At 57.3% G+C, this 24,032-nt stretch overlaps 1 protein-coding gene across 2 annotated transcripts; it reads right to left on the minus strand.

The window, feature by feature from the left end:
* Positions 1-589: 589 nt before the first annotated feature.
* Cacng8 (calcium voltage-gated channel auxiliary subunit gamma 8) lies at positions 590-21,313 on the minus strand. Of its 2 annotated transcripts, none has more exons than XM_070000775.1 (5): positions 20,247-21,313; positions 17,035-17,504; positions 9,301-9,384; positions 8,282-8,422; positions 590-6,670 (listed from the first exon to the last, which is right to left on the minus strand). In XM_070000775.1, exons 2-5 carry the CDS (start codon positions 17,318-17,320, stop codon positions 5,910-5,912), a joined length of 1,272 nt encoding a protein of 423 aa, XP_069856876.1. In that variant the 5' UTR covers positions 17,321-17,504; positions 20,247-21,313; the 3' UTR covers positions 590-5,909. The 2 variants fall into 2 exon arrangements, with proteins under 2 accessions (XP_069856876.1, XP_069856877.1); XM_070000776.1 differs by lacking the exon at positions 20,247-21,313 and adding an exon at positions 18,581-18,997.
* Positions 21,314-24,032: the final 2,719 nt, after the last annotated feature.

Consider the following 24,032-nt stretch of genomic DNA (forward strand, 5'->3'; position numbering starts at 1 on the left):
CACCCGCTGCGCCCGGCCTCAGCCTCTGCCCCCCTTGGCCTCTTGCTGGCTATTTTGGGCTCCACCGTAAATAACACTGCACCTGTTGCCTGTTGCCATAGGGACCCGGATATTTTAAGGGGAGGGAGGAGGGGGGAGGAGCTGGGGGCTGGGCCTGGAAGTGGGGGCAACAAGAGAGATTTGTTTCTGCCACAGGGTATGGGAGTGAGGGGGTAGGGGTGAACCTCCAAGCTTCACATCTCCTAGTGGACTGAGGGTGGGCCCAAGACAGGCTCCTGTAGAAGCTAGGGCCTGAGCTGGGCAGCCGGGTTACCAGGCCAGATGGGACAGGAACTAACTCGGGCCTGAGGGAGGAGGCTGGGCCTGGGACCCTGGGGTCTGAGGAGGAGGCTGGGGCCCAGGCCCCTGGGGTCTGAGGGAGGACGACTCTGGGCTGGCATGCAGATTCTTGCACATAGAGGAGGAAGGCTTGGGCTAGACTGCTGCATCTTCTGGGATGGATGGCTTCCTGTGTCAGGTCCTGAGTTCCCCAGTGGGTAGAAAAGACGAGGTGGGGCGAGTGAACGTGAACCAGAGCAGCCATCCTCATCATCAGATTTATTAGACGGGGCACTCAGGGGACCTTCCATGGATTTCAACTCCCAGGGGCAGGGACAGCTGGGTGACCAGGCAGCAGGGCCTGTTCCCCCCCACCTCTGCCCTTCTGCCCCAGTGGTGCCCACCTCCCACCAACATCTCTGCCATGGGCAGCTGGTCCAGGGGGCCTAGGGCCCACTGGGGAATTCCCCCTTCGCCCACCTCTATTCTAGAATCTTCCATGGTAGCACACATTGCCCTGGGAGGTCAGGTCTGGTTTTTCCAGCAGACTGTGGCAAAAGCCGGGGCTGGTAGAACTCTTCACCCTTCTGCAAGTCACACACAGGACGCGCACCGGCTGATGGGCACGGACGAGTGAATCCATGAGCAAATGAATGAGCCAGTGAGTCACAAGATGCTGAGGTGACGCTTTTCTGGTTCAGGGTTTTTTGTTTTTAAGGGGGAGGTTGTGTGTATGTCAGTATCAGGTGCCTTCACTATTTTCTCTCAAGACTGGTGCTCTACCACTTGAGCCACAACTCCCATTTTCTGGCTTTCTTTGTCAGTCATGGGGCTTGAACTCTGGGCCTGGACGCTGTCCCTCAGCTCTTCAGCTCAAGGCTAGCGCTCTACCACTTGAACCACAGTGCCACTTCCGGTTTTCTGATGGTTCATTGGAGATAAGAGTCTCACGGACTTTCCTGCCCAGGCTGGCTTTGAACCATGATCCTCAGATCTCAGCCTCCTGAGTAGCTAGGATTACAGTCATGAACCACCAGCACCCAGATTATTTTTGGCTTTTTCTTTTCTTTTTTTGCCATCCTGGGTTTGAACTCAGGGTCTGGGCACCATTCTTGAGCTTCTTTTGCTCAAGGATAGCACTCTACCATTAGAGCCACAGCTCCACTTCTGGCTTTTTCTGTGTATGTGGAACCAAGGAATCCAACCCAGGGTTTCATGTATACTAGGCAAGTACTTTACAACTAAGCCACATTCTTAGCCCTATTTCTGGCTTTTTTTTTTTTTTTTTGGTCGGTCGTGGGGCTTGAACTCTGGGCCTGGGCGCTGTCCCTCAGCTCTTCAGCTCAAGGCGAGCGCTCTACCACTTGAGCTACAGCGCCACTTCCGGTTTTCTGGTGATTTATTGGAGATAGAAGTCTCACGGTCTCTCCTGCCCGAGCTGGCTTTGAACCGCGATCCTCAAATCTCAGCCTCCTGAGTAGCTAGGATTACAGGCATGAGCCATCAGCTCCCGGCTTATTTTTGGCTTTTTAAATGATGGTTAATTAGAGATAAAGAGTCTTGCAGACTTTCCTGCCCAGGCTATCTTCAAACCACAATCTTCAGATCATGATTAGCTGGGATTAGAGGTGTGAGCCACTAGTGTTAGTGGACTGCACTCAACCTAACAAGCCTCCTTATCCCATTCCATGGCTTTAAATGTCTCCTATATGCTGACATTTCCAAAACTTATATTTCTAGCCGTGACCTCTCCATGACTCGTCTCTGTATCCAGTCAGCTACCTGATAGCTGGCTTGGGCGCCTCCCAGGCTCCTCCAACCTAAGTCATCCAAGAGGGAAGTCTCCATCCCCCGGCTCAGCTTCTCTCCTCCACTCACTACCACGTCCTGGAGCGCCCAACCCAAGCCATCCTGCCGCTCAGACGCTGCTCTCCCTCACTCCCTTACACACCCACTCACCTGTGCTACTCACCCCAACTCCAAACTCCATGCCCCCAATCTCACCTCCTTTTTTTTTTTTTTTTTTTTGGTCGTGGGGGTTGAACTGTACCTCAGTTCTTCAGCTGAAAGCTAGAGCTCTACCGCTTGAGCCACAGCGCCACTTCCGACTTTTTCTGCTTATGTGGTGCTGAGGAATCGAACCCCGGGCCTCATGCATGCAAGGCAAGCACTCTACCACTGAGCCACCTTCCCAGCCCATTGTTTTTCTTTTCTGATACTGATGCTTTGAACTCAGGGCCCAGTGCTCTCAGTTGGCTTTTTTGTTCAAGGCTGGTCCTCTACCACTTGAGCCACAGCTTCACTTCTGGCTTTTTGGTGATTAACTGGATATCAGAGTCTCACAGACTTTCTGGCCTGGGCTGGTTTTGAACCACAATCCTCAGAGCTTAGCCTCCTGAGCAGCTAGGATGACAGTTGTGAGCCACCAGTGCCCAGCTTAACTTTTAAAGCACTTTTTAGTCCCTGAACAATATTATTAATCCCTCACAAAGGGTCCAAAATGGAAGACTCTTGTCTGACTCTACCCCCCCCCCCACCATTCCATTAGCCTACGCCAGACTATAATCAGATGTGCTCAGGAAGTTTTTGTTTTCTTTTTGCCAGTTGTGGGGCTTGAACTCAGAGCTTGGGCACTGTCCGTGGGCTCTTTTAACTCAAGGCCAGCGCTTCGAGCCACAGTGCCACTTCTGGTTTTCTAGTGGTTAATTGGATTTTCCTGCCCCAGCTGGCTCTGAACTGTGATCCTTAGATCTCAGCTTCCTTAGTAGACAGGATTACAAGTGTGAGCCACTAGCACCCAGCAGGAAGTATTTCTTGACTACTGTAATAAAAAACAAGACACACATGATCTGTCTACTCACATTGTATGGTGTGTGTGTGTGTGTGTGTGTGTGTGTGTGTGTGTGTGTGTGTGTGCGCGCGTGCGCGCGCGCGTGCGCTCATTTACCTTCTGTCTGTCCCTGTGGTTTATTACCTTTCCGGGATTTTTTTTTTTGGGGGGGGTCTGTTGTGGGGCTTGAACTCTGGGCCTGAGTGCTGTCCCTGAGCTCTTCAGCTCAAGGTGAGTGTTCTATTGCTTGAGCCACAGTGCCACTTCTGGTTTTTGGGTGGTTCTTTGGAGATGAGAGTCTCATAGACTTTCCTGCCCAGGGCTGGCCTTGAACTGTGATCCTCAGATCTCAGTTTTCTGAGTAGCTAGGATTACAGGTGTGAGTCACCAGTGCCTGGCCTTTCTGGGATTTTAAAATTCAGTCTTTGTGATTTCTCTCTTTTGGTTTGAGGATGAGTTCACCAATTCCTCTCCTGTTGCTCGTTCTCTCCAGATCACTTCTCTGAGTTTTTATCTTTTCCTCTGTGTCTTGGACTCACTAGACTTTTTTTTGTCAGTCGCGAGGCTTAACTCTGGGCCTCCGTGCTGTCCCTCAGCTCTTCAGCTCAAGGTGAGTGCTCTACCACTTAAGCCACAGCACCACTTCCACTTTTCTCAGTGGTTTCTTGGAGATCAGAGTCTCATGGACTTTCCTGCTGGGACTGGCTTTGAGCCACGATCCTCAGATCTCAGCCTCCTGAGTAGCTAGGATTACAGACATGAACCACCAGTGCCCAGCTTTCACCAAGTTTTAATCTGTTTTACCCTCTCCTTTTCCTCCACCTTTCCCCTTCCCTCCACCTGCCCTATGTATCCTTTCACCTCCTCCAGGCTCTGCAGGCCTTTGAACTCTACCCTTCGTGGCTCCCTAACCATCTGCGCCTGGGCTGGTACTCAGTTACTGCACCTGAGGCTGAGATACTTCACCTCATGTTGGCACCCTGACTCTCCTCCACTTGACAACCCCGATGCTATTAGCAAGGTCCCCAGCATGGGCTGGACTTTCTCTTCCCGGGCTTTGGCCAGACATCTGCCGGTCCTTTTAAGGCTCAGACTCTGGGCGCCACATTCTCCCGGGAGCTTTCCCCTGCTTACATCCCGCAGCTGTTGCTCTGTTCTGTGCTCCTTCGTGACCGTTGTGATTCCTGTCTCAGCACAAGCTGTCCTGCCTGCTGTTTTTTGTTTGTTTGTTTTTTGGTTGCTTTTTTTTTTTTTTTTAATCATTTTTAGTGCCAGTCCTGGGGCTTGAACTCAAGGCCTGGATGCTGCCCCTGAGCTTTTGTGCTCAAGGCTAGCATTCTACTACTTGAGCCACAGGGCCACTTCCAGCTTTTTGTGGTTATTTGGAAAAGGGTCTCCTAAACTTTCCAGCCTGGGTTGGTTTTGAACCATGATTCTCAGACCTCAGCCTCCTGAGTGGCTAGGATTACAGGTGTGAGCCACCAGTGCATGGCTTTAGTTTGCTGCTTTTGCTGACACTAAACTGAGAGCAAAGGTCGGGATGTGTCACCTCCAGGGTCCTAACTCACCAATCAGTAAGTTAGTAGATGCTCAGGACTGTCCACGGGAGGAAGGGCTGAGTTAATGAGTTAGCGAAGCATTCATTCCATGGTCTTGCAACTCTGTACTCCAGCCCCATGCCTGGGCATCTGTATTTGTTATTCCCACAAGAGCTAGAATGTGTGTGTGTGCATAGGTGCCAGTCCTGGGGCTTGGCCCCAGGGCCTAGGTGCAGTCCCTCAGCGTCTTTGCTCAGATTGGCACTGTACCACTTGAGCCCCAGCTCCACTTCTAGCTTTTTGGTGGTCCACTGGAGATGAGGAGTCTCACAGACTTCCCTTCCCAGGTAGACTTCGAACCCTCATCCTCATATCACAGCCACCTGAGTGGTTAGGGTCACCAGAGCAGCTAAGGGCGTGTTTGAAGAGGCCGGGGCTGGTGTTGTGTGCTGCGTTTTGGCAGCCTCTACACGGGTGGCTGTCCTGCTTAAGGCCATCCACCCGTTTGCATGGGCAGGCTCTGTCTGTCCCTGGCCTCTTCTGTCCCCTCAGCCGCACTAGCTGGTCAGTTCTAAGGCTGGTTCACTGCATGTGTGCCAGCTGTCTGGGGCCGGGCCTGGATTGGCAGGCTGGCCCGGGCTGGCCCTTTACAGCCAGCATGGACAGAGAGAGGGGGGCGGCGGGGGGAGAGGAGAGAGAGGAGAGATGGATAGGTGTAGTCGGTTGGTAAGTGTAACTCTATATTCATGTGTTCGAGGCCCCTCTCCAGGAGTCAGGCCGGGCTGGGCTGGGAGACCCTCCCTCCCCTCCCCCCGCCCCGCCCCGCCCCCACATGCACACAGCAAAACATGGAAAAGGAAACAGCTCAAAACTGCAAAAAACACCACGGCCCGCCCCACGGCCCCGGAATCCCGCCGCCACCACCGCCATCATCATCATCATCATCATCATCAGTGAGTAATAAATCACGACCTTCCCTCGCCGGCGCCCCTGCTCCCCCCTTCCTCCTCCCCCGCGGGGGGGTGGGGGTGTCCCTGATCCGGAGGGGAGGGGGGCGGAGAGGAGGGCTCTGCGGGCCGGGCTGGGGTCGGGGCGCGGCACGACAGCAGTCTCCATCCCGCGCGCTCGGGGAGGGCGCGGGGGCCGGGCCCGACGGCCTTGATGCACGCGCGCCCGCGCACGCGCCCCGGCCGCGCGCGCTCCCGCCCCCCTCCCGGCGCGCCCTACACCGGCGTGGTCTTCCTGTTGAGCGTATTGGTATTGGAGGCCGCGGCCTCCTTGGACAGGGTCCCAGGTGCGGGTGCGGCGGGCGCGGGCGGCGCGGGCGCGGGCGCGGCGGGCGGCCCGGTGACGGTGACCGTGACGCCGCCGCCCGCCTCCTTGGGGAAGGCGTTGTGGAGCGTGAGGAAGCCCGCCGTCCCCCCGCGGTCCCGCTCCGCGCCGGCCCCGCCGCCGCCGCCGCCCCCGGCGCCCCCGGCCGCGCCGCCGAAGCCCCCCCCGCCGCCGCCGCCGCCGCCGGCCCCCGCCAGCCCCGCGGCCACGCTGCCCTTGGACGGGTCGCGGCTGAGCGTGTACATGGAGATGTCCGTAGAGGCGAAGCCCGGGCCCCCGGCGCCCCCGGGAGACGCGTCCCGCGATGGCGACGGCTCGCTGGAGCGGGAGCTGGAGCGGGAGCGGCGGCGGTAGCGGAAGCGGTAACTGGGCAGACGGAGGATGGCCGAGGGGCCGCTCCCGCCACTGCCGCCCGCGCCCCCGCCGGCCTTGAGCAGGTCCGAGCGAGACTGGCAGTGCGCCTCGCGGCTGCGCTCGATGTAGATGTTAACGGCCAGCACGCCGATCACCTCGGCCAGGATGAACGACAGCCCGCCGAAGTAGAAGGACCAGCCGTACGAGTAGTGGTTCTTCTTCTCCTCGTCCCGCTTCGGGCCCGGCTCGCCCGCGTTGGCCGAGATGTACACGATCACGCCGATGATGTTGCTCAGGCCTGGGCGGGGACGGTCAGATGGGAGCCCAAGGCCGCAGGGGCCCCGCCCCACCCCGGAATCCGCCCCGAGGATCAGGGACACGCCCACTCGAGACATAGGCTCCACCCCTAATTGGCCAACGGCCCCGTCCATGTGGCCCAGGCCCCGCCCCTGGCAGGCTTGAGTCTTGTCCCCCCCCCCTATAATCTAGGCTCCACCCCACTGGTGTAGGTCACACCCCTACACCTACCTAACTGGCCAACGGCCCCGCCCATGTGGCCCAGGTCCCGTCCCCTACAGGCTCGAGTCTTGCCCCTCCATAGCCTAGGCCCCACCCCTAACTAGCCAAATGCCCCATCCATGTAGCCCAGGCCCCGCCCCCGACAGACTTGAGTCTTGCCCCTGCAGTCTAGGCTCCACCCCTAACTGGTGAAGGCGGGGCCTTCACGATCTAAGCCCCGCCCTTGGCTGGGCCAGGTTCCTTACAAGTCTCAATGCCGCTCCTGGTGGTTTGGAACCCACCGATCCGTTCATTTAAATTCTACCTTCTACTGGGCTTGGCCTGGCCCTCAAAGGTTCTCACATAGCCTCTGCTAGCTCACACCCCAGTTCTGCGCGCCCCATATCCACCCTTGGGGGAGGGGGGGTTCCCAAGTCCTGCCCTCCAGGTCTGACGAACAACCCGTGTCCTCAGGCCCCGCTCCCTTCCCCCGGTGACCTGTGAACGCCCGTGCTGACCCGGAGCTGCTCTGCGAGATGTCTCCTCACCTAGGTCCGCCCTGCGAACCTGAATGGACTCAGACCCGCCTCCGGTTTGCCACATTCCACCCCGGGGGGCGGTCTTAGCGGGGGTTCCCGCCCCGCCCCAGCTCGCTCCGCCTCTTAGCTCCGCCCCGCCCCCTGCACTCCGCCCCCGGAAAGGTCCCAGGCCTCTGCTGAGCATCCGTCAGACCCCAGGCCATTTCTCCTAAATGTGTGGGTCAGGACCCTGGCCCCAGAGACTCCAGTGAGGCACCGCTGCGAGCCCAAGGCTCCAGTTCTGTGCGGGGTGGAGTTGGGGGGCACGCGCACGCGTGCGTGTGTGTCCTCCGCCTCCAAAGCGCTCTCCTCCCGGCCAGCGCCGCCTCTCCATGCATCAACACCCGAGCCTTTCTCAAGATTCCCCTTCCCCACTTCCCCAAGCGCCTCCCGTCGTGTCTCGGGGACCACGGGCTCCTCCCCGCCCCGAACCCACCAGACACGGTGGTGTCCAAGCTAGCAGTCGGCCGCTCGGCCGCAGGCTACACCTACCTTACCCAGAGCGGGGCGGTGGGGTTGGGCAGCGGCCTGGGACGGCTCGGGCCCCAGGGGGCGCTCGGAACTGCGTCGCTTGGCGGGCGGTCGCGCGCGCGCGCACACTCAGACCCACGCGCGCAGACGCGCGCGCACGCCGACCCAGCGCGCGCGCACACACACCGGCGCGCGAGTACACAGGCCCACGCCCGCACGCAGGTGCACGAACACACAGACGCACGCGCACACGGACCCAGACGCACGCACGCGCCCAGATGCTCGCGCGCACGGAGACGCGCGCACACAGAGGCGCCCGCGTGCGCGCGGGCGCACAGACTCCCTCCCCCTTGGCCTCTCACCTGCTGCCACGAACAGGATCCCCGCTCCCAGAATGATGTTCCTCTTGGACTTGTAGACTCGGGAGGCCGCCACGCACACGCCCCCGAGCAGCAGCAGGATGGCGCTGAGGATGGGGAAGATGCTGGAGGCCCGCACAACTCCTGGCGGGAGGGAGCAGAGGAGGAGGAGGAGGAGCAGCCGCCGTCAAGCCGGACCGCGCGCCTCTCCGCTGCTAGCCGTCTCCTCCCCATGACTTTTTCCCCTTATCCCATTTTCTATCCTGCACTGCACATTCTCCGATCTCCCTTTCTCCGGGAATATTCTTTCACTGTTTCCCTAAATTGCTCTCTACTTTTCCAGCTTTCCCATTGGTCCTCTCTCACTGCTCTCTCTCATTTCCCTTTCCTTTTTCTGCTTTGGATGGCTCCAGATTTCGATCCCGCCTCCTTCCCTCGCCTTTTCATCCTTCCCTCTCTCTTCCCATTTCTGTCAGGCCTCATCTTATCTTTTTAGTGGCGCGCTCTCTCTTTTCCCGCTCTCTCCCCTCCCTCCCCATCTCTTTCTCTGTCTTTAACCCATTCTCCATCTCCCCCTCTCTGCTGTCCTTTCTGCTCATCCCTAGAACCCCAGGCAACCAGATTTTGTGATTTCTGAGCCCGGCAGGACCCGGAGCCAATCATAATCCAGGCTTTGCCGCGTTCTCAGGGTGGCAGCCAATCACAGCACAGGCTTTCCCAACCAGTGGGCCTACCCCGCCCATCACGCCCCGTCCCCGCACGGCGTCAAATCACAGCTCTGGAACCTACAACCAGTTACGAGGCGGGATTGCCGCCAGTGTCCAAAGATAGCCAGGCATCAATGGGCACTCGGGATCTCCCATCAGCCCGCCCCTAGGCGAGAGCGGAGAGCCAATGGGGAGCCAGAGATCTCAGCCTCTGGCCCTGGACTGGCAGGGAAGCTACTTTTTAGGCGTGTGACCCTAGCGCCGCCCTTGGCGCCCTCCCGGCCCCACTGCCCGCTGCCCGCTGCCCGCACGTACGGAGCAGGTACTCGGCGCTGTCATGGTCGTAGTCCGTGTCCTCCGGGAAATGGTTGATCTTCACGCAGACGCCTCTTTTCAGCCCTGGAGAGGGGACGGGGTGGTGGAGGCGGGGACTTCAGAGTTGAGGGCCAAACCCCCAGTGTGAGAAGACCCTCCCTTCCCCCCCAGGTCCCTTCTCGCTCTGAGCTGATGTCCTGGTCCCGGGCTGGTGTCAGGGTCGGACAACTTCCAGCCTCTCTGGTCTGTCAAGAGAAGACAGGAGGGGTAGGAGGAGAAGTGGCATGGGGAGAGGAGGAGAGAGAGACCACCACGGAGACCGTCCTCAAGGCAGGGGCGTGGGTCCCACCGCATCGGGGCGCCCTTGTCCCGTAGCCTGTGTTCCTTGCAAGGCCCGACAGCTTGTGGGAAAGGAGCAGTGGGAAGCCATGGGGACTTCGCTCTGAAAGATCCCGGGAGCTTGGGTGTAGGACTGCAGTCTCCGGTTTATTTCTTCTGGCTTGCTGAGGGACGCTCCCACGTGGACCCTGGGACGTAGTGGGCACTTTGAAGCTGCTTTGGGCTGGCCATCAACAGTGGTTCCTGCCTGTAAATCCTAACTCCGCAGCAGGCTGAGGTATGGAGACCAATTTCCAAAAACAAGCAGCAAAAAGCAGGGCTGGAAGTGTGGTTCCAGTGGTAAAATGCCTGCCTAACTAGCTCCACCAAGCCCTGAGTCCAAACTCCAGAACCAACACACACACACACACACACACACACACACACACACACACACACACACACAGAGCTGGGACAGTGTCCTCTGGGGTACAGCAGCTCTGGGAGCTGCGCCCTCTGGGGACAGCAGGTGGAATTTGTAGCATTCTTCATCCTGGCAAGTAGAGTTCCAGCAAGAGAAGCCTGGAATGTGACTCCTATGTCCCCAGCAATGCCTGGGACTAGCCTGGCTCCTAAGAAGCCTCTAGGCGTGAGTGAACACATGACAACATGAATGAATGGACGAGAAAATGATAAGTATAAGAATAGCAGATGGGGACATAGAGGCAGACCAAGACAGGCAAAGCAAGGGAAGAGACAAGATGGGGGTAAGGAAAGTACTGGAAGGAATGCATGGAGGTCGGTAGTAACACTGCTAACAGCTAAACTCTTAAGTGCATCATATGTGCATGCACACGGGTGCTGTTCACTGTGAACCGGACAGTGCTGGTGTTTTGGGGGGTGGGGTGTCAGGACTAGAGTTGTCTACCTCCCCAGGAAGCCAGGCTCTGCCTCTCCCTGGTCCCAAGACCTCGTTGTCAACTTGCCTCTGTCCCCTCCCCTATAAAAGATGGACAGCAGCTGGGCACCGGTGGCTCATGCCTGTAATCCCAGCTACTCAGGAGGCTCAGATCTGAGAATGGTGCTTTGTGTGTGTGGAGGTGGGGGGAGAAGGGGTCATGAGGCTTGAACTCTGGGCCTGGGCGCTGTCCCTCAGCTCTTCAGCTCAAAGCTAACGCTCTACCACTTGAACCACAGCACCACTTCCGGTTTTCTGGTGGTTCATTGGAAATAACAGTGTCACAGACTTTCCTGCCGGGGCTGGCTTTAAACCTTGATCCTTAGATCTCAGCCTCCTGAGTGGCTAGGATGACAAGCATGAGCCACTGGTGCCTGGCCTAGGATGCTGCTTTAAAGCCAGCCTGGGCAGGAAAATCCATGAGACTCTTATCTCCAGTTAGCCACAAAAAAAAAAAAAAAATCCAGAAGTGGTGCTGTGGCTCAAGTGATAGTACATTAGCTTTGAGTAAAAAAGCTCAGGAACAAGAGCCCAGGTCCTGAGTTCAAGCCCCAGGAGACACACACACACACACACACACACACACACACACACACACACACACACAAACACACACACAAACACACACACTGAATGGCTGCATCTGTCCGCCACAGGTTGGTGTGAGCGTGTGAGGGACATTCAAGGCTTCACCTGGAATATAACTGAGCACTCTGCTGATTTATTGTACCCATTGCTTGGATGTGAAAATCAAGGCACTGGTTCCTTCATCAGCCCTGCTCTGATGGGCTAAGGAATGAGACCTCAAACCCACAGCTCTGGGGAGGGAAGCATGTGCCACTACCCTTCATAAAGCAGCATCCAGAACATCCCAGCTCAGCACACAGTGCCTAATGTTTTCACTGAAAGAATGACTGGATGGGCCGGGCATCAGTGGCTCACAGCTAGCATCCTAGCTACTCAGGAGGCTGAGATCTGAGGATCGTGATTCAAAGCCAGCCCAGGCAGAAAACTCCATGAGACTCTTACCTCCAATAAACCACTCAGAAACCTGGAAGTGGTACTGTGGCTCAAGTGGTAGAGCACTTGCCTTGAGGTGAAGAGCTGAGGGACAGCGCTCAGGCCTGGAGTTTAAGTCCCACAACTCTCTCTCTCTCTCTCTCTCTCTCTCTCTCTCTCTCTCTCTCTCTCTCTCTCTCTCTCTCTCTCTCTCTCTCTCTCACACACACACACACACACACACACACACACACACACACACACACACGAATGACTGGATGGGGCCAGACACATATAGAAAGATGTTCAACATTACCGATCACCAGAGACATGCAAGGAAAAAAATCCACTACCCTCTTTTCCTTCCTTTCTTCCTTTTTATTTCCTTCCTCTTTCTATCTTTCGTGTGTGTGTGTGTGTGTGTGTGTGTGTGTGTGTGTGTGCGTGTGTGTGTCTGAGGCTTGAACTCAAGGCCTGGGTGCTGTGCCTGAGCATTTTTTGCTCAAGTTTGGTGCTCTATCACTTGAGCCACAGATCCACTTCTGGGTTTTTTCGTGGCTAACTGAAGATAAGAGTAGTTTCAGCCGGGCGCTGGTGGCTCACGCCTGTAATCCTAGCTACTCAGGAGGCTGAGATCTGAGGATCGCGGTTCAAAGCCAGCCCGGGCAGGAAAGACCGTGAGACTCCTATCTCCAATAAACCACCAGGAAAGCGGAAGTGGCGCTGTAGCTCAAGTGGTAAAGCGCTTGCCTTGAGCTGAAGAGCTGAGGGACAGTGCCCAGGCCCAGAGTTCAAGCCCCACGACCGACAAAAAAAAAAAAAAAAAAAAAAAAAAAGAGTAGTTTCACTGACTTTCCTGCCCAGGCTGGCTTCGAAGCACCATCCTCAGATCTGAGCCTCCGGAGTGGCTGGGATTACAGGTGTGAGCCACTGGCGGGCTCTCAAAAGCACAACTTTGGGCATAGAAAGCAATCTTGTGTGATCTATTGTGCTCTTACACCCTGCCCCCAGCTCGTCATTTCTTTTTCTTTTATGTGGTTACCAGAAAAGGTTAAATTCTATGGCCTGTTTACACTTCTGCTGGGCACAGGCAGGATGGGGGGGGGGTGTAGCTACGTGGGGAGAGAACCTGAAGGGTGGCATCCAGCAGGGGCGGGGCCTGCCAGCCTGCTAAATGCTTTTCACCATCAGCCCATTGGCTCCCCACTCCCCTGACCAAGTAGGGTGGGGGTGGGGTGTTGCTGGGTCCCTCAGACACAGCCCAAGCTTGCACGGCTGGCCGGCCATCCGGTCTCCATCACCGCACTCCACCCATCTCAGAGGCGTGCACAGAAAGATGGGTGCTGAAGCTCCCAATTTCCACGCAGTAGCACCAGGTCCGGTTTCTGTATTCTGGGCCCACCAATGGCAGAGTCTCAAGCCTGTCACCCTAGCTCCTCAGAAGGCTGAGATCTGAGGATTTCGGTTCAAAGCCAGGCTGGGCAGGAAAGCCCATGAGACTCTTATCTCCAATGAACTACCAAAAAACTGGAAGTGGTGCTGTGGCTCAAGTGGAAGAGCGCTCACCTTGAGCTGAAGAGCTGAGGCCCAGAGTTCAAGTCCCATAATTCCCCCCCCCACACACACACACATGAAGAGATGTGAGTCTCACAGGGACTTTCCTGCCCAGGCTGGCTTTGAACTGTGACCCTCAGATCTCAGCCTCCTGAGGAGCTAGGGTGACAGGCGTGCACCGAAGCAGAGCAGGGTCCCCCACTGATGGATGATGGAGAAAAGATCACAAGGGAACATGGCTTAGTGGTGGATGAAAATAACAATGAAGGCTGGGAAGGTGGCTCAGCAGTAGAGCGCTTGCCTTGCATGCATGAGGCCCTGGGTTCCTCAGCACCACATGAGCAAAAAGAAAAAAGCCGGAAGTGGCGCTGTGGCTCAAGTGGTAGAGCGCTAGCCTTGAGCTGAAGAGCTGAGGGACAGTGCCCAGTCCCAGAGTTCAGGCCCCACGACTGGACTCCCCCCCCAAAAAGAAAAACACAATGAAAAGTTGGGTTGGGATGTGGGGTCCCCAGATTCATCAACGCTTGTGGAAGACACAGGAGCTTCCCCCATGTCCGAAAATACTCACAAGATGCGTCCTCGGACCCTTCCAAGGGCTGCCCGAGCGCTCTGCGGTGAACGCCTGACATGCACTGTAACCCTGAAAAGCGCACATGATGGCTGCCCCCCCCCCATGAACGAGAGGAAGGCAAATGAAAGAAATGCAGTCAAGCCGACTGCTGCGCTGCCTGTTTAGTACGTTCACCTGGAATCCGGTCTCACCTTGGCCAACACCAGAGGCCATTTCCTCCCCCCGGAGACAGCTGGCAATAGTCGGAAATCTCCGGGGAGGAGACAGCTGTCACCCAGTGGGCAGAGGACACCGCGTAACGCTCCATGCAGCCCACGCCACACACAACTCTCCCGGTGCCCGCTGCCTCCTGCCTGTTACCCTAGCTACCCAAGAGGCTAGATCTGAGGACCATGGTTTGAAGGCTGGTCAGGAAAAGTCCATGAGTCTTTATCTCCAAGTAACCACCTAAAACTAGGAGTGGAGCTATGGCTCAACATGGTAGAGCATGAGCCTTAAGTAAAACAGCTCAGGGACAGTGCCCAGGCCCTGAGTTCAAGACCCACAACCAAAAAAAAAGAACTTGGAAGATCTAAACTCTTACATCTTACATCTTTGAGCACATCTCTACTATGTTTCCCCAACCCTTCCCTCCCTCTCTTCCAGCCACATTGGCCTCTCACTAGTGGCCAAGGGAGCACTCACATACACTCTGACCTCAGGGCCTTTGTACCTGCTGTTTCCAGACCACAGGTATTTTCCCCTGACTTATCCATGGCCGCACCTCACTGTTGAGTCCTGCACTCAAGCGCCTCCTGCTCTGTGAGCTTCTCCTGGCCTCCCTCCCACCCCTGGCTCCTGCTCCTACTAGGTACTCACTTCCGTATAACACCTTAAAAGTCTCATTTATCTTCCTTATCATCTATCTCCTCTCCACCACCCCATGGCATATTTAGGGGTATGGATTCTTGTCTTCCTCACGCCCTCTCTATTGCTTGAGAGTTAACGATGGCTGGAGGCAGGGCTCAGTTGGTAGAGCGCCAGCCAAGGAATGAAAGTGTCAGGTACTGAATTCGAGTTCCAGGTCTTGGGCCAAAAATCAAAAAAAATGAAAGAATCAAGGACAGAGCCTGGCACATACTACAAAAGCAACAAGACTTGGTTGATGGACGAGTGAGTGAATGAGCGAACGAATGAATGAACAGTGACCCTGTTCTTTCTCACGCACACTCTCCCGGCCTCCGCCTGCTGCGGGGCAGGGCAGTGAGTCAACACACACTCAGCGTCTTCCAGAGGCAAGTACCGTTCTGGGAGGAGAGGGAGGGTAGGAGGAAGGGTGGGAACCCACGTGCCCCACCAGCCTCCGTGGTCAGAGCTCCAGAGAAACCCAAGGCTGGACCTTCACGGAGAGACCTCCCTCTCTTTCAATGCTGGATCCAGGTTTGGGGGTTCATTTAAAAACAAGAGTGACAACAGAGCCCCTCTGGGAAGCCACTCCCACTGCCTCACTGGTCCCCTGCTTCAGTTTCCTAATCCCTGACCAGAAGGATTAAATGAGATCTCTTCGTTCTGGGCCAGTAGCAAGTGTTGGGAAGGCAGAGGAAAGGAGGGTGAAAGGAGGGGGCGCCCACGGGTGGTGGTGGTGGTGGTGGTGGTGGTAATGGTGGTGGAGTGGCTGGTCTCCTGCCTTGGATCGCAGACAGGGGCCCTGGGGCTGCGGGGTGAACACAAAGCTGTCACTCGGGGCCTCCTGAAGGACTGACCAGGGCTGGCCAGGGAGAGGGCTGCAGGCCTGGTGCAAAGAGAGGTGCCCAACACAGAAGAACAAAGATGGAGACTTAGCCGGGCACCCAGGCACACGCCTATCATCCCGGCTACTCAGGAGGCTGAGATCTGAGGATCTCGGTTCAAAGCCAGCCTGGTCAGGAAAATCCGTGAGACACTTATCTCTCATGAACCACCAAAAAGCCAGAAGTAGAGCCATGCGGCTCAAACGGTAGAGCACCAGCCTTGAGTGAAGAGCTCAGAGACAGCACCTAGGCCCTGAGTTCAAGCCCTAGGACCGGCACAAAAAAAAAAGAAAAAGAAAAAGAAAAAAGAAGGAAAGAAAAAGAAAAGAGCAAAGACAGAGGATGCAAAAGAGGCAGCAGTAAGGCGAGAGGCTGTGGGGGGAAGAAGGAGGCATGGCTGGAGGAAGTGGGGGCAGGCGGGGAGAGAGCAGGAGAGGCAGGAGAACCGGGAAGGAGCCAGGCAGGAGTGTGGGGTTCGGGGAACCCTTGATGGGAGGCTGGCTGGGGGGACTGTAGACTTGGGGGATGGAGGAAACAGTGGAGGTCACAGAGCCTGGGGGGGGGAGGGGGAAGGGAGGGAGGCTGGGTGAGGAGGGGCTGAAGCCGAAGCCGGGCACTCAGGGCTCATGCCTGTCATCCCAGCTACTCAGGAGGCTGAGATCTGAGGATCACGGTTCCAAGCCAGCCTGGGCAGGAAAGTCCCCGTGAGATTATCTTCAATAAACTACTCAGAAAAAGCCCGAAGTGGCAGTTTGGCTTAGGTGGAAGAGCACCAGCCTTGAGCAAAAAAAAAAGCTCAGGGACTGAGCCCAGGCCTTGAGTTCCAGCTCCACAAGCAACAACAACAAAAATTGTTAAACAAAAAAGGGCTGGGCGCTGGTGGCTCACGCCTGTAATCCTAGCTACTCAGGAGGCTGAGATCTGAGGATCGAGGTTCAAAGCCATCCCTGGCAGGAGAGACCGTGAGACTCCTATCTCCAATAAACCACCAGAAAACCGGAAGTGGCACTGTAGCTCAAGTGGTAGAACGCTCGCCTTGAGCTGAAGAGCTGAGGGACAGCGCCCAGGCCCAGAGTTCAAGCCCCATAGCCGACCAAAAAAAAAAAAAAAGGAAGGTAAACCCAGCCAGGCACTGATAGCTCACACCTGTCATCCTAGCTACTCAGGAGGCTGAGATCTGAAAAGTCCCTGTGAGATCTCCAATGAACCACCAGAAAACCAGAAGTGGCATTGTGGCTCAAGTGGTAGAGTGCTCACCTTGAGCTGACGAGCTGAGGGACAGTGCCCTGAGTTCAAGCCCCACAATTGACAAAACAAAAGAAGGTAAACTGAAAGCAGACCAGTGGAGATGGGAGTCCTTCAGAGAGAGAGGAAAGGGTGAGGGGTGGTGGGAAGAGAGTGGGGTGTAGCACGGGTGTGGGAAGGGCACCCATAGGTGCTCAGAGGCTGGGACTTGGAGCTGGGGATGCCCGGGCCCCAGGTGGAGACCCAGATGAGAGGTTTGGGAGCAGAGGTCCCCAGAACCAGCCCACCCCCCCCACGCCTGTGCCAGGGGCCCACCCTACCTTCCAGGCAGCAGATGCGCCAGAGACCCGAGTGCGTGAGCCCCCCGGGGTCCTTCTTCTCGGAGGAGCCGCCCCCGCGGTGGGGGGGGCCGTCGTCGCCCCCCGTGAGGTTGGTGGTGTTGCAGATGAGTGCGCGAGTGTACAGCCAGTAGTCGGTGCTGATGGCGATGGTCATGAGGCCGAAAGCAGCGAAGGCGCCCACGGTGGTCAGCGCCACCTGCACCCCCTTTTCGCACCACAGCCCCCTCTCCTCGTTCCAGCGCTTCAGTGACTCCAGTTTGACCATGGGCAGCCGGGGGGCCGTGGGCCACCACCGGGGCAGCGGGGGCGGGGCCGTGCCGGCGGCTGGGGGGGGTCACGGCCAGGCAGAAGTGGGGGGCCCCCAGGGCCAGAGGGAGGGGGTGGGATGGGAGGTGGCGAGCAGGTGGTGGCTGCTGGCAAGGTCAGGGTGCAGCCATGCTGGTGCCCAGCTGGTGGAGGCAGGGGAGAGAGGAGGAATTAGATGAGGACTGCCACCGCCCCCCCACCCCCTTCCCCGGCCTCCTTCACTCCAGGGCATCCCCAGCAAACTGGGGGAGACTCCAACTCCACCCTCCTCCCAGCCCCCCTGGCCTCCAGCCCTTCGGCCTTCTCCTCCCCACAGGACCCTCTGCCCCAGCCCCCCCCCCAAGTTTTTCCTTTTCCTTTTCTTTCTTTTTTTGGGGGGAGGGTAGTCCCCAGACTTGAACTCAGAGCCTGGACGCTGTCCCCGAGCCTTTTCACTCCAGGCTGGAGCTCTACCACCTGAGCCACAGCTCCATTTCTGGCTTTTTGGTGGTTGGTTGACAAAGAGCTTCATCATGGACTTTCCTGCCTAGGCTGGCTTCGAACCAGGATCCTCAGATCTCAGCCTCTTGAGCTGCTCAAGCTGGTATGACAGGCGCCTGCCAGCCCCCATTTTGTCATCCCAGCCTGCCTCCTGTGTCTCTGGCAGCTTCCTCTACTTAGGAAAAATAAATCTCTCAATCCCTCCTCTGCTTAGAGGAAAGTCTTCCCCAGAGGCCTCACCGTGAGAACCGGCTCAGGCAGCCACGCCGCGTCCACGCGGGCCTCAGTGTGGGAACCTCCCTCCCCTCTTCACCCCTACGAAACACCTCCAAATTCCCACAGAACCCTGAAAAATCCGCATGCTGTCAGGAGCCGGTGGCTCATGCCTGTCATCCTAGCTACTCAGGAGGCTGAGATCTGAGGATGACAGTTTGAAGCCAGGCTGGGCAGGAAAGTCCATGAGACTCTTATCTCTAATAAACTGCTCAGAAAATGCTGGAAGTGGCCCAGCCTTGGGCAAAAGCAGCTCAGGGACAGTGCCAGGCCCAGAGTTCAAGCCCCAAGACCAGCAAACACACACAAATTCACACACTGGAGTCCTGCCTGAGAAATTCTGGCTTCTCTGGGCTGACATGCAGTTAGGCATCTTGGGTTTTAAATTCTCCCTGGGGACGCTGGGTTTGACCACCTGCTTCAAACTACCCACCCTCCCCAGTGCCCTGCTCTGCATTTGACTTACAAAAATGGCTTGGTTTAAAAAAGGGGGCACTGGTGGCTCACACCCGTCATCCCAACTTTCAGGAGACTGAGATCTGAAGATCGAGGTTCAAAGCCAGCCTAGGCAGAAAAGTCCATGAGTTTCTTATCTCCAATGAACCACCAGAAAACTGGAAGTGGCACTGTGGCTCAAGTGGTAAGCTCAGGGACAGCCCTGAGTTCAAGCCCCTGGACTGACCAAAAAAGAAAAAAGAAAAGAAAGACAAAAGTGTTTTAGCGGGGAGCCAGTGCCTCTAAACATCATCAGAGCTACCCAGGAGGCTGAGAGCTGAGGATCAAAGTTCAAAGCCAGCGGTGGACGAGGAAACTGTGAGACTCTTATTGCCAATGAGGCACCCCCCAAAAAAGCAATCGTGGAGCTGTGGCTCAGAGGCAGAGCACCAGCTTTGAGCAAAAAAAAAAAAAAAAAAAAAAAAAAAAGCTCAGGGACAGAGCCCAGGCCCCTAGTTCAAGTCCACAGCACAAAAGGAAGTCTTCCAAACCTGGTCCCTGCTGTCGCACCACGCAGACCAACTCGCCTCGCATCCCTTTCTCCTCCACTAAGAAAACATGTCGCCCCTCAGCCCGGGGCTCCCCCAGACCCTCCCCGCCTCATGAGGGGGGTCCCCCAGACCCTCCCCGCCTCACAGAAGACTCCCCCAGACCCTCCCCGCCTCACGGGGGGTCCCCCAGGCCCTCCCCGCCTCACGGGGGAGTCCCCCAGACTGGGTCTCTCCAGCTCACTCTGAACCCCCATCTCTCGCCAGCGTGTATGGAGCCCCCTCTCTGCCTCTTCCCTGCCCCCCTCTGTCCTCTACCCCTCCCCTGTGCGAACTCGAGGCGCCCCGCCCCCGTCCGGACAGGAGCCCCCCAATCACCTGCGCCCTCCGAGAGCCGGGGATGAGGGGGAAGCGGGGACCACAACTCCTCCCTGGGGGTGCGAGCAGCTCCTCCCGGCCCCGCCGCCCTGGGCCCGGCCTCGGCCCATCCCCGGGGCCCTCGGCGGGGCTCCAAGGCCACCCTGGTCCCAGTCCGGGGTGACCTTGGCCTCAGCGCCCCCGGGCCGGGTCCCCCCGGCCCCCCGCGAGGACGGGGGCGGGAGGCGGGGGGGGCCATAGACGCGGGGCCGCCGCCCCCTCCCCGCACCCCGCCCGGCCTCCCGCCCGTCCTCGCCCCGCCGGAAACTCAGTTTCCCCTCTTGCCGCCCCTGCGCCTCTGCTCCCCACGCGTGGTCCCCGCGCCGGCCGCGCAGGCCGCCCGCTCCCCGGGCCGGGCTTCTCCCGGGGAGCCCCGGGCGGGCGCGGGGACCCCGGGGACCGCGGGGACCCCGGACCCGGGGCGCAGGCGCCCCCGCTCCGTGCGGGTTCGGGGACGGCTGGGTCCCGGCGGCGGGGAGGACGAGGCCGGGAACCGGAGACCCCTCGCCGGGCCCCAGGGTAAGGGGACCCCGCGCCCCCCGCCCGCTCTCGGCCCCCGGGGGAGGGGACCCCGCACCGCCCCCGCCCGCTCCCTGCCCCCCGGAGAGAGGACCCCGTGCCCCCTCCGCCCGCTCCCGGCCCCCGGGGGAAGGGGATCCCGCACCCCCTCCGCCCGCTCCCGGTCCCCGTGGGGAGGGGACCCCGCGCACCCCCCCCTCGCGGCCGGCTCACCTGCGATGGCGGCGCGCTGCTCCCCGCGCGGGGCCGCGGCGCCCGGCGACCCCCGCCGCTCCAGGCCCGGCTGGGGCGCAGCTGGGGGGCGGCGGCGGAGGAGAAAGGGGTCGGGGAGGCCGGGATGGGGCGCAGCCCGTGGAGGGAGGGTCGGGAGTGGGGGGCCGGAGAAGGTGAGGAGACAATTTGGTTCTCGAGTCGCTGGGTAAAGTGCGGAGCCGGAGGACGGAGGGGGAGGGTGGGGGAGGGGGGCCGCTGGGGGAGGGGGACCTGGGGAGGAGATGGAGGGGGGAAGGGAAGGACTGGGGGCAGGGTCGGCGGCAGAAGGAAGCGGTGGAAGGAGAGAGACCGAGAGAGATCGAGACGCGGGAGGGAGGGAGAGACAGAGAGAGGTGAGGAGAAGCGGAGAGAGAGACCCAGAGCCTGAGGACCAGGGACTGGGGGAGGCAGGGACGGGTAGTAGAAGGAAGTTAGACACAGAGACACAGACAGAGAAAGACAGACAGACAGCTAGGCATGGAGAGAGAGAGAGAGAGAGAGAGAGAGAGAGAGAGAGAGAGAGAGAGAGAGAGAGAGAGAGAGAGAGAGAGAGAGAGGCAGAGCCGGAAGGGAGAACCCCAGAGAAGAGGCAGAGCCAAGGGTGAGGAGGGGTTCAGGTTCTGGATCCCAGAAGGGACTGGAGGAGGGACAGATGGGGACAGACAGACAGAGAGGAACTGCGAGGCTCTGACAGGGGAAGGAATGGGGGGAGGGGAGGAGGAGCTGGGGAGGGGGCAAAGTCTTGGTAGAGCTAGAGGGAGGGGGAGAGAGTAATGAATGAGACGAATGTGCAGGGGGAGGGGGAGGGGGCCTGGGTGGCAGGAGGGGGGGGACAGAAGGAAAGAGGGGGAGCAGATGGAGCAAGGCCGAGGCGGAGAGAGACAGAGACCCAGAGACCTAGAGACAGACTTACGGACTGAGCCAACAGCACTAGGAAACCAGAGGGAGGAGGAGGAGGAGGAGGAGGAGGAGGAGGAGGATGGAAAAAAGGGGGGGATAGAGGGACTGGGGCTGAGACACAGGGAGGAGGTCAGAGCTGGGACCCCCCTGCCCCCGCCCCCCCTCACCCTGGGCCCCTGCTCCCCACCCCCACCCCCCTTTCAAAAGCCACCCCCCACCCCCACTAGCCTGCATGGCTTCAGCATCGCTTGCCGCCGCCACCGCCTCTTCCTGTCGTCATAGCAACGGGATCCAGGCGCCCAGCCAAGGCTGGCAGCGGCGGCCGGAAATGAGGGGAGGGCCTTTTCAAAAAGGACCCCAGGAAAGCGCGCTCTCCCCCCCATCTCTCTCTTTTTCCCCCAAATCCCAGGGGAAACTCGACCTCCCCCCCCCCACGTCCATCCAATGTCTGTCCCCCGGGGGAGAAAGGGCAAAAGAGCCCTTGTCAAATAAAATCGCATTAAATTTACCAGAAGAGCAACTCTTCATAGCCCCCCCCACCTACCTCTGAACCTTGAAGGGGTGAATGAGGGTCCACCCTTAAGATGGGGGGAGGTCAGGCTGGGGAGCAGAGGAGGGTGTGTAGGACTCGGATGGAAACAACTCGCCTGGTCCAGGACTGGGTCAGGCAAGTTTTGAGAAGAATGGATGGACGTGTGTTGTTAGTTCTAGAAACAGCCATCAGGAGAGAGGGGGAGCACAGTAAGTGGAGAACGTGAGACGAGAGGCAGTTCACTCTTCGTCTGCATCTCAGGGACATCCCTGGCCCATGTGTGACCTTGACACAGCACCGCTGACCTCTAAACCCCGCCATTCTCAAGAGGAAAGCCAGCTCTTCTCAGACAGGGGATGAGGTCTCATACTCGCACCCGGCAGGCTGGCCTTCCCAGGCCTGTGTCTTCCTGCAGATGTTATTTTAAAACAACATCTGAGCTGGATGCCAGTGGCTCACACCCGTCATCCTCCCTACTCAGGAGGCTGAGATCTGAGGATCCAGGTTTAAAGCCAGCCCGGGGTAGAAAAGTCTATGAGAATCTAATTTCCAATTAACCAGCAAAAAGCTGGAAGTAGACCTATGACTCATGTGGTAGAGCAGCAATCTTGAGGGAAAAAAACTAAGGCAGGTACAGAAGCCAGGCCTTGAGTTCAAGACACAGGACTTATGCATGTGCACACACACACACACACACACACACACACACACACACACAGAGCCAGTTTCTCAGCTTCAGCATAATGACATCTGAGACAAGCAAAGCCTCATTCAGAGACAGTCCTGTATGCTGTTCCTGGCTTCCACCCACCAGAAACCGGCAGCCACCCTTTCCCCTGGCTGATGCCCACCAAGAATATCTCCAGCCTTCTCAGGGCCTCCAGAGAGAGGACAACAACCCTGTCAGGAGCCATTAAAATAAACTAGTCAGCCACGCCAGGCACTTACTGTTATTTTTTCCTCTTAAATTAAAATGTATTTTATTCACAGTGAAACCCTTTGGCAAAATTAAAATATGCTAATAAGAAGGTTTTTAACAAAATTTTAATGTTTCTGAAGCAAATTAATATACGCGTGTTTTTTTAAAAAAAATAGAATCAAATGGCACAGAAGGTATTGTAAAAACAAGAATTCATTTATGTAGCGAAAAGGGTTTCTTTTTTCTTTTTTTTTCAGGTAAGGGGTAGGTTTATTCATCGTTCTGGCTGGCACCAGGCCATGTTGAAAAAGGTTTCTTAACAATTAGAGTTATTTCTTCTCATCACAGGCCTTGTCAACTCTCAATAATCTTCTGAGCCATGCGCTGGTGGTTCATGCCTGTAATCCCAGCTACTCAGGAGGCTAACATCTGAGGATCCAGGTTCAAAGCCAGTCCAGGTAGGAAAGTTGGTGACTCTTATCTCTAATTAATCACACACACACACACACACACAGCCGGAAGTAGCTCTGTGGCTCAAGTGGTAGAGTGCTAGCCTTGAGCAAAAGCTCAGGGACAGTACCCAGGCCCTGAGTTCAAGCCACAGGATTAGTAAAATAAAACAATTATCTTCTGAATGTATCCATGTTATACCTTATTTATTGTTGTCTGTCTTAGGGTAGATATAATGTAACTCGTGGGGACTGGCTTTTCTCTGCCTTCCATTTAATTTTCATATTTTTACATCTACTGGGTAAATTTGTGTCAGTGACTAAAGAGAAGGCATTGCTGCTGCTCCTCTTCCTCCTTTCTTCCTTCTTCCTTCTTTGTGTGCCAGTCCTAAGGCTTGAACTAGGGCCTGGGTGCTGTCCCTTTGCTTTTTTTCACTCAAAGCTAGTGCTCTACCACTTGAGCCACAGTTCCACTTCTGGCTTTTTGGTGGCTAATTATAGATAAGAGTCTCATGGACTTTCCTTCCTGGGCTGGCTTTGAACCTCAATCTTCAGATCTCAGTCTCCTGAGCAGCTTAGATTATAGGTGTGCCCCACTGGCACTCGGTAGCAGACAGATTTCTATAATGAGCCCCCAAGTTCCTGCTGCAACCAAACCCCTCCCCAGGTGGGGGAAAGACCCCGAGTTGGGGGGGGGCAGAATAAGCCTCAGTTGCAGGGTTAGGCAAGAGCTGGCACCAACCCAGTCAGAAGGAGAGAGTGTGCTGGGTGGGCCAGACCTGATCAGCTCATGAGTCAGACAGAGCCCAAGTAGGAGAGATGCCCGGATGGCTCCTGAAGCGTGGATTGCCATGGGGGAGGGAGGCCTGAGGCAGCCAGGACTGCAGACGGGACCAGGAAGGGAGCAGCGCAGGAGAGGAACTGTGCAGTAGTGATGGAGGCACTCT

The sequence above is a fragment of the Dipodomys merriami genome, unplaced genomic scaffold (assembly GCF_024711535.1).
Source record: "Dipodomys merriami isolate MVZ:Mamm:240054 unplaced genomic scaffold, mDipMer1.0.p SCAF_57, whole genome shotgun sequence".
Lineage (NCBI taxonomy): Eukaryota > Metazoa > Chordata > Mammalia > Rodentia > Heteromyidae > Dipodomys > Dipodomys merriami.

Coding starts and splice junctions, on each gene's coding strand:
- Cacng8 (XM_070000775.1), bottom strand. CDS start 17,320: ATGGTCAAACTGGAGTCACTGAAGCGCTGGAACGAGGAGAGGGGGCTG. Junction 8,423..9,300: donor CAGCGCCGAGTACCTGCTCC/GTACGTGCGGGC, acceptor CCCTCCCGCCAG/GAGTTGTGCGGGCCTCCAGC. Junction 6,671..8,281: donor GATCCTGTTCGTGGCAGCAG/GTGAGAGGCCAA, acceptor GTCCCCGCCCAG/GCCTGAGCAACATCATCGGC.